Source organism: Ipomoea nil, unplaced genomic scaffold (assembly GCF_001879475.1).
Source record: "Ipomoea nil cultivar Tokyo-kokei standard unplaced genomic scaffold, Asagao_1.1 scaffold0317, whole genome shotgun sequence".
Taxonomy (NCBI): domain Eukaryota; kingdom Viridiplantae; phylum Streptophyta; class Magnoliopsida; order Solanales; family Convolvulaceae; genus Ipomoea; species Ipomoea nil.
The window spans coordinates 6681389-6695918 of NW_017616745.1; the positions used below are offsets into that span (position 1 = coordinate 6681389).

The 14530-nt window shown below is 38.8% G+C and overlaps 2 protein-coding genes across 2 annotated transcripts; both read right to left on the reverse strand.

The window, feature by feature from the left end:
* Nucleotides 1–563: 563 nt before the first annotated feature.
* Nucleotides 564–6242, reverse strand: LOC109171343 (WD repeat-containing protein 53). The gene is made up of 11 exons (XM_019320422.1): nt 6052–6242; nt 5750–5849; nt 5031–5092; nt 4855–4911; nt 4139–4198; nt 3625–3681; nt 3268–3310; nt 2472–2549; nt 2003–2327; nt 1164–1317; nt 564–1082 (listed from the first exon to the last, which is right to left on the reverse strand). The coding sequence occupies exons 1-11, from the start codon at nt 6145–6147 to the stop codon at nt 993–995; spliced, it is 1122 nt and encodes a 373-aa protein (XP_019175967.1). The 5' UTR covers nt 6148–6242; the 3' UTR covers nt 564–992.
* A 7464-nt stretch (nt 6243–13706) lies between these two features.
* On the reverse strand, nt 13707–14263 carry LOC109166771. The gene is made up of 2 exons (XM_019315662.1): nt 14106–14263; nt 13707–14052 (listed from the first exon to the last, which is right to left on the reverse strand). The coding sequence occupies exons 1-2, from the start codon at nt 14261–14263 to the stop codon at nt 13707–13709; spliced, it is 504 nt and encodes a 167-aa protein (XP_019171207.1).
* Between the last annotated feature and the right edge of the window lie 267 nt (nt 14264–14530).

Sequence of the window (14530 nt, forward strand, 5' to 3'; positions counted from 1 at the left end):
GGCATTTTTCAGAGGGGAAGCAATGTCATTTTCTTTATCAAAGAAAACTATGGGAATTTTGCTGCAACTTAAAGCAAGGATGTGGTTGGGCTCATACATATCTCTCAACCAACTAATGTTGGTGAAGTTGCTTGGACTAGAAAATCTGGACCGTCTGATTCAAGCATCATAACAATTTTTCTTTTAGTATTTTTAGTATAATCCATGGTTTTTTTGAAAATTTGTATGCTGTCGTAGAGTATTATGGCAGTAAAGTCTATGTAAAGGTATGGGGTCAGTTTCAGTCTCAAATGCAACAAGATTTTGTTATTATTACTTATTGCCACATTTTTAATACCTTACTGGTTTCATGGTTTGCATTAGTTTTGAGACCGAGCACGGGGCTCGGCCTAGGCAGCCTGGGGTTGGGCCATGGGCTTGGTTTTGGCAGCCGAGGCCGAACACGAGACTCGACCTCGGGGCCTCAGATCCAGCCAGACCCGTCTTGCTCCATTCCACCGGATCGGTTTGTTCCGGATTCCTTTTACTTGAATCACAAGTCATCTACTGACCAAGTTCCCTTAAACATCACAATTCCAAATATATAAACGCAATTATTCAATATAATTAACAAACCAAAAGTCCAAAATATTACAAATATTTAAAGATTCTTGTGGTTCAATTGTTCTTTCCCAACTAAGAAATTATCTAAAACAGTAATATAAATGCTCTATTTTGACCCCAAAACCAACCAAACAACTCTCACATCTCATCCATTCCACCATTAACATAAAAAAGGGAGAAACAGAGAAGATTGCAGGCCCGTTGGAGCCTAAAGTTGGAAGATTGTGGGCCAGAATCTGACCACTCGATATAGCAGTGGATGAAACTCATGAAAGTCGTCAACAAAGTATATAACACTGATGTTTGAGGAAGAACAGACTCTCGATGTCCTCGGACTTGATTCAGAAATGTGGGGACACGATGAACAAGAACCTAAATGATATACTTGTTCACGCAATAGTATAAACCTTAACTACTTTTGATGTATCGCAGACAACTAGGTTATCAGAATCGGTAGGGGTGGTGCAGAGCCAATTGACCTGATCATTCCAACGAGTCGGTCATAAGAAGCCAATATATGATAGAAGGAACATAAATGCATTATATAAAGGAGAACTCACCTTTCTTCTTAGATTTAATTTGGAACGTAAAACATCTGTACTGGTGCTTATTCCATCGGTAACAACAGGTCTTGACCAATCCCAAACGCACACTTGTTTGTCATTTCCGCCAGAAATTATGAACTTCCCCTTCTCCCCGAATGATGAAAATGATCTAATATAGAAATAAGAATATCAGTGCTGGCGGGGTATCCCCAGTCAAGATGGCTAAGGATACAAACTTGTGACCACAAGGTCACGAGTTCGAAACTCAACCTTCTTGGTTTGAGCCCGTCAGCTATGGGCAAACTACGCTGGTTTACCTCCTTGTAGTCCTTTGCCGGCTAGGGTCACAAGGCAGGATTTACCCAGTGCACACCCTCGGATAGTGGCTGTGGGTTTCCCTCCGTCACCCCAAAAAAGAATATCAGTGCTGACACAAGGTCACGAGTTCGAAACTCAACCTTCTTGGTTTGAGCTGGTCAGCTATGGGCAAACTAAGCTGGTTTATCTCCTTGTGGTCCTTTGCCGGCTATGGTCACAAGGTGGGATTTACCCAGTGCACGCCCTCGGGTACTGGCTGTGGGTTTCCCTCTGTCACCCCAAAAAAGAATATCAGTGCTGACACAAGGTCACGAGTTCGAAACTCAACCTTCTTGGTTTGAGCTGGTCAGCTATGGCCTATGGGCAAACTAAGCTGGTTTATCTCCTTGTGGTCCTTTGCCGGCTAGGGTCACAAGGCGGGATTTACCCAGTGCACACCCTCGGGTAGTGACTATGGGTTTCCCTGTCACCCCTAAAAAGAATATCAGTACTGACTCGCGACCCCAAAGGTCAAGCAAGGAACAAAGAAAACTTACACACAGGACACTGAAGCATTGTGCCCTCCCAAAGCGTGATCCAGTCGCAAGCTTCCGCCATTTTGAATGTCAAGTCCAGAACCAGTGGATGAATCAGTGGCTTTAGACGCTTGAGAACCTTTCTTGGCTTTAGTTGAACTTTTTGATTTACAAGAATTCAACTCCGATTCAATATTTATGATATCAACAACACCATCGCCCCTGGCAACAACACAAACCTTCCCAAGTTTATCTACCATATCAACTTCAGGAAGTGCCAAGGCATGGACAAAAGCAGGGTTCAAACACTGCCCGTTGCTATCTTTATTTCTCACATCGGACATGCCTATGGCAAGATGAATGGTGTTCAATCAGCTTAACATAAATAATCATCACCCAAAGACTTAAATTGCAAGATGTCAGAATAATACTACTAGGTGGGGGTGGGGGGGGGGGGTGTGGTAAGAACAGCATAGTGGAAGGCTCATACCGAAGTCCACAATCTTCTTAGGCCGTCCCTTTGAGAAGTCCCACACCACAAGCTTAGAATCAAGGCCACCAGTAATCACTGCAGTGCAAGAACGGAACACCAAAACATTGAAAACATCAGTTGATGCAAAATGGATAACATAGCTAAATCTTAAGCTATTGCTCAAAGTAAAACAATAACTAGCACTTTCCACATTGAATTGGAGAAAAATACCCAAAAGCTCAATATTTCTTCTTTCCCAGGCATATTTTGGATATCTGACTAAATTGTATAACTACTTGTCCGTTTGTGATTATATGTAGAACTTCAGTAGATATAGTGTGGAGAACAATATTCCCATCATTGACCTTGAATCTCCAGAGGGGAAATTTTTAACTACATCCACTCGTAAATTTCACTTAAAAATAGTGATACTGATACCAATAGATGGTTTTATAGCAAAAAAAAAAATAGTCTTTTAATCTCAATATGGAAATTTTTGAAACCACATGTTGTAGCAGACATCCACAAAGAAGATAAGCAAGATGTCAAGCACTTTTCTTTATAAACTTTCAGCTTATATTGTACTATTCCGAGGACTCAACATAAAGAACACAAGATTTTTAAAATTTTTATTTTTGTTAAGTATAAAGGAGATTATCTGTTCTTAGCCCAAGAGAATCAGTTTCGCTGTATAACTTGTTCTTATTTCTCATTTAAATAAATAAATATAATATTGTTTTTATTTCGAATTTGACCATGCGTTTGGATACACACGTAGATATTTGATGGACAGAAAATTTTATTTAAAAAGTACCTTCCCAAGGTCTCCAAGGAACAAATTGAACACTGCTACAGATCTAATAAGATAGTGAAGGATATCAAAAATGAAAATCTCTTACAGAATAGGCAGGAGGAAACAAATTTAAAAGAAATATCAGTCATAAATGAGATACATTATCATGATATTGTAATTAATATTTAGAGCTCGGATGCAAAACCTTTGCACACTTGTAAAGTCGTAAGTGAAAACCAAAAACTACTGTTGTATAACTATATAAGGCCAATACAATAACAATAAATAAATAAAACTAAAACAAAATTTAATAGAAAGGCTCCCATATAAAGAATAACCTCAATCTCATGCAACATTTTCATTGTAGCAAAAGGATACACTTGTATGGCCAGCTCTCAGAGTTCTATAAAGGCATTGTTGACGGATGTCAATAACCTGCAGTGGAGAGACAGTCATAATATGGTTCAACAACTCAAAGTGATTGACTAGGCCCTGTTTGGTAACATAGTTAGCTTATCAGCCAATTTTGGCTTATTTGACCACTATTAGTTGTTTGACTTGGTTAAACAATCAATATGAGTGGTTGATTAATTAGCTTTTTGTAACAACTTATCGCTCCAAAATGCTAAAATTCAAAAAGCTGCTCAAAGTAGCTTTTTCGATCAGCTTTTTGAGAAAGTCATTTTACATGTAATCAGCAATGAGCTAGAGATTTAAATTTTGATATTATCAATGTATGTAGAGATTTAAACCTCACCTTCTAATTATCTTTTTTTTTTCATTATTTTCAATTATAAACAACAACATACCAAGCTAGACATATTTTCACCAAAACGTTATTTTGTAAATCAAAAACATAACACTATAGTAATGCTGCAGTTGGCTATCATACCTTAACGTCACCACTATCATCTGCAGCGGCAAGGAAAGATGAATTTGAAGTGCAAACAATCTGCAAAAAAAAAAAAAAACAAAAAAAACAAAAAACAAAAAACAAAAAAAAAAAAATCCAAAACAAAAAAAATACAAAAACAAAAACAAAACAAAACATTAATGATAAAGCACATGCAAAATAGTATTGAATGAATTTCACAGCATACATATATTGTGTGTTTGTAGATTTTCCTATATACGGTTATACACTGCTCACTGCTGTTCAAAATTCAGAATGCATTGAATTACACACACACATAAACAGAGTTTAACATAAATGTGACTGTGTTTATGTTCAGAGTGTTTTCCTAAATCCTATATACTCTACCACTCAAAATTCAATATACTGTTATATATGGAAGTTCAAACACAGCCCACAATTGCCAGAGAGCCTTTTAATTGATCCTTACGGTTCTGTTTTACTATTGATTTTTTTTAGTAATTAAATATTTCTGGGTATTATCTATACTTGTGAGAATTCCCTGAGATATGGCAATTTTAGTTACTTTAATTATTATGCCACAACAATTATACTTCTTTAGATTCAAACGTAAAAATGCATAGGCCAAAGGAAGTGTTAAAAATTAAAATCCGTGGGTATCATAACCCACTTAACAATAACAGCTGCCTAGAGATGGCACTAAAAACTGTGTCAAGAACCAAATGGCAGGCTACCTGATTTATCTCATCCTTGTTGTAATTGTAGCTCTCTAACGGTTTAGATGCCTTGCCCTTCGATGAATATAGAGAAAATGAATATAGAGTTAAACAATGCACTCTTCTTTAGTACAAAGCAGCCCAAATACTTAATCATATGGATTTATTTCTGCAATAACTAATTGGAGATGTACCAAATTCACTTCAAAAGACTTGACTTCATTTCCTGAGGATACATAAATTATATCTTCATTGCCTGCACCAAGATAGAACCATTAAGATTTGAAAATAAGTCCACCAAAAATGAACACCAATGCAATAGGAAATTCGCAGAGTGCACACTTCAAGAAAATGAATAATATAGTCTACAAAAGAACACATACCTTTAAACTACCAATAGATTTTTTTCTTAAATTTTCATACAGAGAATTATAGCTAACTTGAACCATTGATTAATGATGCAACAAAAAAATGTGTTAGCATAGTTAAAGAGTGTTCTTAAATTGATATTAGGGTGGTCACTTAAACTCAAGTAAGGAATCTTTTAAGCATTAGGAATTTACATGATTACTTTACTTTCAAAGTAGTTTATGGAATCCTAGAGAGGGAAGGATTTTAGTTTCCCTATCATGGGCACCCCAATTTAGTATCAAACTCCTCAATCTTGTAATTCTTAGTATAACTTAATATATTGGAATACATATGATTTATTTTCTCGAATTCTTTGTTCATTATCCAGTTGCTTCTGCCTTTACAGAAGGTTGTCACTCCTTGCCACTCACTGGACTAACATTTCATAATTTCTACCACCCACTAGGCCACCATTTCAAAATTCCCAGAAAAATAGGAAAGAAATGGGAAAGATGCAAGAACGAACTATAAAATAGAAAATTAAAAAAATAATAATAATAACCTGGCTTAAAACAGATTGAAGAAATGGGATCATCATTGCCAACATCCATCTTAAAAGCCATATCCTTGCACCGCATATCAAACCAGCAAACATTGCCATCCTATGGTTGAATTGAAGTCAATTAAACCGCGGGTGGTCACAATAATGACTTAAAAGATTAGAAGCAAGAAGCTAAAACGTAAAGGCGAGCCCTTTAAGAACTAAGGGCATTACCCAAATTTCCAGAAAGTATGCAACTAGAGATACTGATAAAATACGAAAAAGAGAAGGGAAAAGAATGGAAGGGCAGAGAAGGGGGTTACCTCAGCTGCAGTAGCAATGAGGCCAGGGCGGGTCCGGGAAGCGATACAATAGGTGGCGTCCGCTTTATGACCCCTCAGTCGTCTTGGTTCCGCCATGGCAGCCGCCACTCAGTCCTTGCGAGTTTTCTTCCGTTAACCTTTCGTTACCCCCCTCTCCTTATTGATTTTACCGAGTACACCCTCCGTCCCAAACTAATTGCATGATACCACCTATGATAATTTAGAATTTAATTTTTTGTTAGTAAATAAAACTGCTAATAACTATAACTAGTATGTAACTCGTGTGATGGATCATGCATCATGTACGGACAAAATGTCGTAAATATATAAGTTATATTGTTATGGTAAAATCCTATATATAATAAAGTCATATGGGTCTTGTGAAAATTAAATGGTGATAATCAACATTTAATTTTCACAAGACCATAATAATATTGTTATTGTAAAAATTAAATATTGATAATCAACATTTAATTTTCACAAAACCATAATAATATTGTTAATTATAATAACAATAATAATAATAATTGCAATAATAATTATAATGATAATAATTTACACGGACAGTTTCTATCTATTATATATATATATATATATATATATATATATATATATATATATATATATATATATATATATATATATATATATTTTGACGGTAATAATGTTACCGGTAATAATAATATTATAATAACGTTATGTGAGAGAGTAACAATAGTGGTATTGCCCTTTTGTCTCAGTATGGAAAATACCGTCCCCTGCTCAGCTGAGGGAAGTTCTATTTATGCTAGGTCCTAACGGTAACAACATGAAGAGACATCCTTGGAGAGCTGAGCTAACGGCAAGAATATGAAGAGTCATGAATGAGGCGTTGAGGCTTTAACTCTCTCTCATCAAATGGTGGCATCAAAGGCGGCTTCAATGACAATAAAGGTGACACCTGTTGGATTCTAACCTTTGGAGTTCTGCCCGTTGGGTTCCCATGTGATGCTGAGTCAGATGCTCATTTGTGATCCGGGTCGGGTGCCAGCCCAATTATCCTGTCACCAGTCCCCCCTACTCCTGAGTCAACGGATGTGTTTGAGTTGACTTGGGAGTAAGGCTGAATCTATCTTGATCCTATGTATGTGATTATATATATATATATATATATATATATATATATATATATATATATATATATATATATATATATATATATATATATTTTTTTTTTTTTTTAAATCACATATGATTTTATTTCTTATGCTAGCCGAGATAGGCTTTGGCCTAGGTTGGCAGAGGTGCGTGCCTCGTGGCCGAGGCGTCGCCTCGACTGATCATGGCCGAGGCGTCGCCTCGACTAACCGTGGCCGAGGCGTCGCCTCGACCGACCGTGGCCGAGGCGTCGCCTCGACCGACCGTGGCCGAGGCGTGCGCCTCGACCGATCGTGGCCGAGGCGTCGCCTCGACCGATCGTGGCCGAGGCGTCGCCTCGACCGATCGTGGCCGAGGCGTCGCCTCGACCGATCATGGCCGAGGCGTGCGCTTCGGCTGATCGCGGCCGAGGCTGGTTGGGGCAGGCTCCGGCCTATTTTTATTATATTTTTTATTTATTTATTTTTAATTTTTTATTTTTTTGCCGAGGCGTGTGCCTCGGCCAAACTGTGGCCGAGGCGTGCCTCGGTCAGACTGTGGCCGAGGCGGGTGCCTCGGCCGAACACGCCTCGGCCATCCGAGTTGAGTCACGTCTCGGCCAACCTGTGGCCGGGGCGTGCGACTCGTTCCTTTTTTTTTTTTGAAACAACATGGGCGGACCACAAGCACGAGATATTATTCCAAAAGATTTCAGAATGCAAAGCGGGCGGACCGCGATTACCAAACACTAGTCCCAAACGACTACTAGGATACTAAGGAAAATACTTAATCAAATGTTCCTAGCTCCATACCCGATCGATTATCCTTACATATGGTATGGACTTATGGATCATTTCTGCCAATCTGTTTGCATGCTTTAACGTAACAACTGCGGGCCGCTCGCTGGTCTCCTCTGACTACCCCTATCCCGCTCGGAGTGGGGAACTTCATACATAAGTGTTCCACCGACACTATGGCCTTGAGGTTCTCCAGTGCCGGTCTCCCCAATATGATGTTGTGCGCACAAGTGAGTCTTACCACGCTGAATTCTAAGTCAAGTTTGCGAATGTTAGGGCTCGTGCCTATCTCCACTGGTAAGACCACTGACCCCTCCGTCTCCACTGAATCACCCGTAAATCCAGAGAGTGGGTACGTACTTCTTTGAGCTGGTTCCTAAGTATCCCTAACTTGGTGAAGGCATCGTAATACATCACATTGACTGAGCTTCCCGTGTCGACTAAGATGCGGCGGACAATGACATCGTTGACGTCCATCTCAATTACCAGGGCGTCACGATGGGGTAACGGGCCCTCTGGGAGGTCATCATCAGAGAAGGTGATGGCCTCCTGTCTCTGTTTTTTTTCTCTGGGAAGACTCGCCACTTCTCCCACGTATAGCCGCCGGCTCCACTTCTTTCTTTCCGCGGGCGTGTCGCCCCCTGCAGGTCCACCATAGATAAAGTGTATGGTGTGTTTCTTTTGTCGTCTAGGCGCCACCTCGGTTTCTTTCTCGCTATCACTCTGCTCAGATATTTGGTCGTGTTCTCTTTTTTTCAAGGTGGACGGCTCGGTGACATCCTCATTTCTCCAGACATTTTTTGGTGGATTTTTTGATGGATCGCGCTGCGGCTGTTGCTGCTGTTGCTGCTTGGATCGCTTGAAAAAAATGCCGGAAGTAGCCCTGATGGATGAGTTCTTCTATTTGTCTCTTCAAAATGTGACACTCATCTGTATCGTGGCCGGCTTGACTATGAAACCTGCAGTACTTTGTTTGGTCTGCCTTTGGGGAGACTTTCATGCACTCCTCGGGGAATTCTACCATTCCCATCTCCTCAGCTTGCTGTAGAATGACACTGACGGTATGGGTAAGAGGAGTTAGATTACGCAAGGGGACCAGGCGAGGTCGTTCGTGGTCTCGGCCTTTCCCTGCTGTCGGGTGGTTCGAGGGTGGTGCCTGGCTGGGCGGACCCGCTTTCCCAGGCTTCCCACCTTTCCTTCCATCCTCTTCGTCCTTCTTCTTTTTGTCGACGTCCTCTGCTTCGGCATAGCGGCTAGCCGTCCTTATCAGATCTTTGTAAGAGCGGGGGTGGTGGGTGTTCAACTGCTTGTGTAAATACCCTGATCTTAAGGCATGGATAAATATCCGGATCACCGCCTTGGAGTCGAAGTCGTAGACATTATTGACTTCCTTTTTCCATTTTATCAGGAAGTCTTTGAGGCTCTCGCCTCTATCTTGCTTCACTACACAGAGGTGAGAGAAAGGTTTCTTACGTTGTATGCTACCGAAGAAGTATGTCAGGAAGCTCTTGGACAACTCCCCAAAGTTTTGGATCGACCCATCAGGGATGGTGTTGAACCAGTCTTGGGCCGCTCCATCCAGGGTGGACAAGAACGCTCGGCACATGATGGCATCCCCTGCCCCGATCATTACCATAGCAGCCTTGTACCTCGTCATGTGGACGCGTGGGTCAGTGACCCCCGTGTACTCCTTGATGGCGGGCAACCTAAAGTCCCTCGGCAAAGGTATGTCCATGATGCTTGGGGAGAATGGTGCTGCCATCCGTAACTCGGGTTCCGGCGACTGCTCCCGTGCCCCCACCCTTCTTGCTAACTCCTCGATTCTTCTCTGCAGCCTCTCGACCAGGGCCGACTCATCAGGGTGCCGGCGCGGGGCCGGCTACCGCTCCTCCAAGTTTCGGTGTGGGACCCGCTCATCAACGCGTCGCTTCCCCGCCGAGTGCCGTCGCAGAGCCGGCTCTTCGACGCGTCGCTCCTCCAAGTGTCGACGTAAGGCCGACTCATCAACGTGTTGGCGTGGGGTCGGCTCCCGAGACTCGCCCACCTCCTCTGTGGGTGATCTCTCGGCTTCTCTGTTTTCGTGTTGGCGAGGACCTCTGGTAGAGGATCCCTCGGCCCGTGATCCTAATCTTTGCCGCACGGGCGCCCTTTATCCCAATCGTTCTGGTGCAGATTGGGAAGGGCCTGGTTGTCGTCTGGCCGGTCCACTTCTTTGGGTCTCCACCCTTATTTCCTGGGGCCGCGGCGGGGGCACTTGGCCTTGTAGTCCCACCGCCACTTGGTTTAGTGCCGCCGCCACCGCTTGCTGGATGGTCGCCTGGAGGTTCACGACTTGGTTCGCCCCTCCATTGTGGAGCTGGTCTCGAAGGTTTCCTCCATTGTTGAGTTGGTCTCGAAGGTTTCCTCCATTGTTGAGTTGGTCTCGAAGGTCCCCGGGCCTCCCGTTGTTGAGCTGTTCTCGGAGGTCCCCTGAGGCATTGCCATTGTTCGCGTTGCGGGAACCGTGGGAGCTGCGGGACACCATTCTTTCAAGCTTTCTTGTTGAAAGAGGAATGAGCTGTGTGTGTCGTAGCCTGCTTGAGTATTGGACTCAGGCTCTCAATGAAAGCACCAATGACGGTAAAAATGTTACCGGTAATAATAATATTATAATAACGCTATGTGAGAGAGTAACAATAGTGGTATTACCCTTTTGTCTCAGTATGGAAAATACCGTCCCCTGCTCAGCTGAGGGAAGTTCTATTTATGCTAGGTCCTAACGGTAACAACATGAAGAGACATCCTTGGGGAGCTGAGCTAACGGCAAGAATATGAGAGTCATGAATGAGGCGTTGAGGCTTTAACTCTCTCTCATCAATGGTGGCATCAAAGGCGGCTTCAATGACAATAAAGGTGACACCTGTTAGATTCTAACCGTTGGAGTTCTGCCCGTTGGGTTCCCATGTGATGCTGAGTCAGATGCTCATTTGTGATCCGGGTCGGGTGCCAGCCCTATTATCCTGTCATATATATATATATATATATATATATATATATATATATATATATTATATTTATTTATATTTCAATTTCTACTGGCAAATTATTGTGAGGAACGATGGTCCGCATAATTGTATGGATCATGAATATTAAATACATTTTTAATATATTAAAAATACATTATTTTTATATTGAAAGTACCTTACACACATATATAATGTACCCTTAGTATATTTAAAATATACTTTTTTATTGCATGCAACCCCAAAGTTCATAAGTTTGAAATTAATATATGGCATAGCTAGGCGGCCTAATATTTAAGATTGTTGATGTGCATATTGAGAACTACGGAGACAAATATGCGTTATTCGTGGATTCATCGGATACTATCCAATAACACTCTCCAACTTAATTGACGTGAAGTGGCTTAGTAACATTAAGATTATATTCTCGAATTATTAGTTCTCATCTTTTATTGATTACACACTTAATTCGATAGTATTTGGAAGAAAAAATCAATGTTCGAACTAAGATTGTGATTTTGGTCTTTAAAGGTCAATTGTATGTTGCTACATCTAGAGTTAGAAATCTCAAAGGTCTAAAAATTTTGATCCGTGGTGACTCTAAAATTGTAATTCAATTACTATTGTAGTTTACTAAGTTCTTAAAAATTTGTAATAGTAAATACTATGTACTAAATTTTTAATATAGTTTAAGATTTGTAGTAATCACCCACCTTAAATATTATTTTAATTGTAAATATATTTATGTTCATAATTTTATCATAGGAATTCACACATAATAATTATTAAATAACAAAAATTTTATATATGAATAAACCTCATATAGGGTATATTTTTATAACATATTTTCCGTGCATCGCACGGGACAAATACTAGTATTATAAATATATAAGTTATATATATTGATATAGTATGATACATGAGTTATAGTAAAATGATACTTTAAAAAATTGATGTATAAGTATGATACAAAAGACTTATTAATTAAAAAATTGTTTATGTAAAAAGTATGTAATTGGATACAATAGTATTCTTTTTTATGTATGTGGGGTAATTAAATTAAAATTTGAGTTTTGAAATGATTAATTAGTAAAAGGAATAATGTTTAGTAGTAGTTTTTTTTTTTTTTTGGGAAAAGTGTCAAATTTGGCACCCTAAGTCGATCGGATAGTGCAATTGGGTCCCCTAACTAAAAAAAGCTTCATTCAGACCCCCTAAATCTGTAAAATTGTTCAATTAAGTCCAAAGTAACTTGTTTAACAGGTTAAATCTTCACATTGTTGACACGTATCATTTTAAAATATTTTTTATTTTTGTGTTTTTTAATTTTATTTATTTATTTATCAAAATATATATTATATATAAAAAAAATTAAATTAAATTAAAAAATTAAAAAACAAAAAAAAAAACAAAAAAACACAGCCACCTAAACAGCTTTGTGCGTTTTCAAAAAAAAAAAAAAACAGCTTTGTATTTTTTCTTGTTTTTGTTTTTTTTAATTTTATTTTTTATATATAATATATATTTTAATAAATAAAAATTTTACAAAAATATATATTTTAAAATGACATGTGTCAACAATGTGAAGACTTAACCTGTTAAACAAGTCACTTTGGACTTAATTGAACAATTTTACAGGTTTAGGGGATCCGAAAAAAGCTTTTTTTAGTTAGGGGACCCAATTGCACTATCCGGTCAACTTAGGGGGCCAATTTGACACTTTTCCCTTTTTTTTTTTTTTTTTTTTTGAAGGGAATGTTTAGTAATAGTTGAATAAAAGAAAATTAAAATTATAAATTATTAAAATTTATTTGTCCCCTCAAAAAAAAAAAATTATTTGTAAACCACACTAGTTGTTGAAGTACAAATCTTTTCTAACTCACTACAAATTAAACTTTTGAGGCCATAGAGATTACAAACTCTTGATGCAGCAACATACAATTAATCGTGTACAAATACTGGTTTTTTCAGTAACAATCCTATATGGGATAGTGTTTGTCCTTAACTTTTATTGATATTCATTGCATATGAAAGTATTAACGGGAATTGTTTTCTATTGAACTTTAACGGCAATCTTGGATCTAAAGGAGTCATAGTCATTCGAGAAACCAATTAACACCCTAGTACCTACATGGTTACCTGACCTAATTTTGGCTTCTATAACATGTGTTTGACAATCTGGTAACTACCAACCTATGTGCATAAACCAAGTGAGTGATCTATATTCCTCAACAACATCACAAGTGAGCCAACCTTTAGGGGACGTTTGGTTCAAATTATATAAGATAACCAAGGTTATATTGCTTGGTAATATAAGATTCTCATGTTTGGTTCAAGTTATGTAACTTTCCCAGGAAATGTCAGATAACCTCCGCATTAAGTTTTTAGCTATTGAAAGAGAATGTGAGATACCCTCTAATTTCTTAGGTAACCTCACATCCCCTTGTCTTATTAATAATGTTAGGCTTTGGACGTTTTAATCAATTTATCTTATTACAGTTGTCTTATTTACATATTTTAGTTTTAAACCAAACACAGTAATCTAACATTCCAGTAATCTAACATTCCCAGCAATCTAACATTCTCTAAGGTAATCTAACATTTCGTGAACCAAACGCCCCCATGTTAATATGTGATTAGGTATGTCAGATGCTCGCAGTCCATTTAGGAACTCAATTGTGTGCACGTTTGTGAGTAGTACGTCCATGATTTGATTAAGATCTACATACAGTATCGTAACTCAAGTATATCCTGTTTCCACTATATGCATGTTACTCATGTAGTCATTAATTGAATTAACAACATGAAGTGTTGGTGCCAAAATTGCCCGACTTTCCAGAAAATTGTTATCACAATCTCCATTCTTAAACATCATAAATGTACTTTCCATGATTGTGGAAATCGGGTCACTAGTTGAGGGCAACAACATCTCTTGAGGAATATCAACCTCTGCACAATCATCATTTGAACATCCAAATGTTCCATCATCGATCAAATCAATCCAATTTGTAAACTCTTCCACTTGTTGCATTTCTAGACCAGGTTCCATATTATTTAAACGAAGATTCTTTGTCAATCTTAAAACTCTACAACATTCCAAATATAAGAGGAATTTATAGTTGCATAAATGATATCTTGCCTTGTACATTTTGGAATCACAGGTAATATCTGCCTAAAATCACCACCCAAAACCACTATTTTGCCACCAAATGTATTAGTCGCACTTGAAGGATTAACAAACCGGAATAAATCTCTCATTGTTTTGTCCAACGCTTCAAAGTAGTGTTTGTGCATCATTGGAGCTTTATCCCAAATTATTAACTTTGTCTATGATCTTCACAGTTAACTCAACAAGGTCACTCCCTGGTTTAATATTACATGTCGAGTCTTCATTTATAGATATGGGTATTGCAAACCTTGAATGTGTAGTTCTGCCTCATGGTAGAAGCAGAGAAGATATACCACTTGATACAACATTGATAACAATATCACTTTTAGACCACAATGTCGCAAATAAAACCCTCTTTAGAAATGTCTTGCGTGCTCCACCGTAACCGTACACAA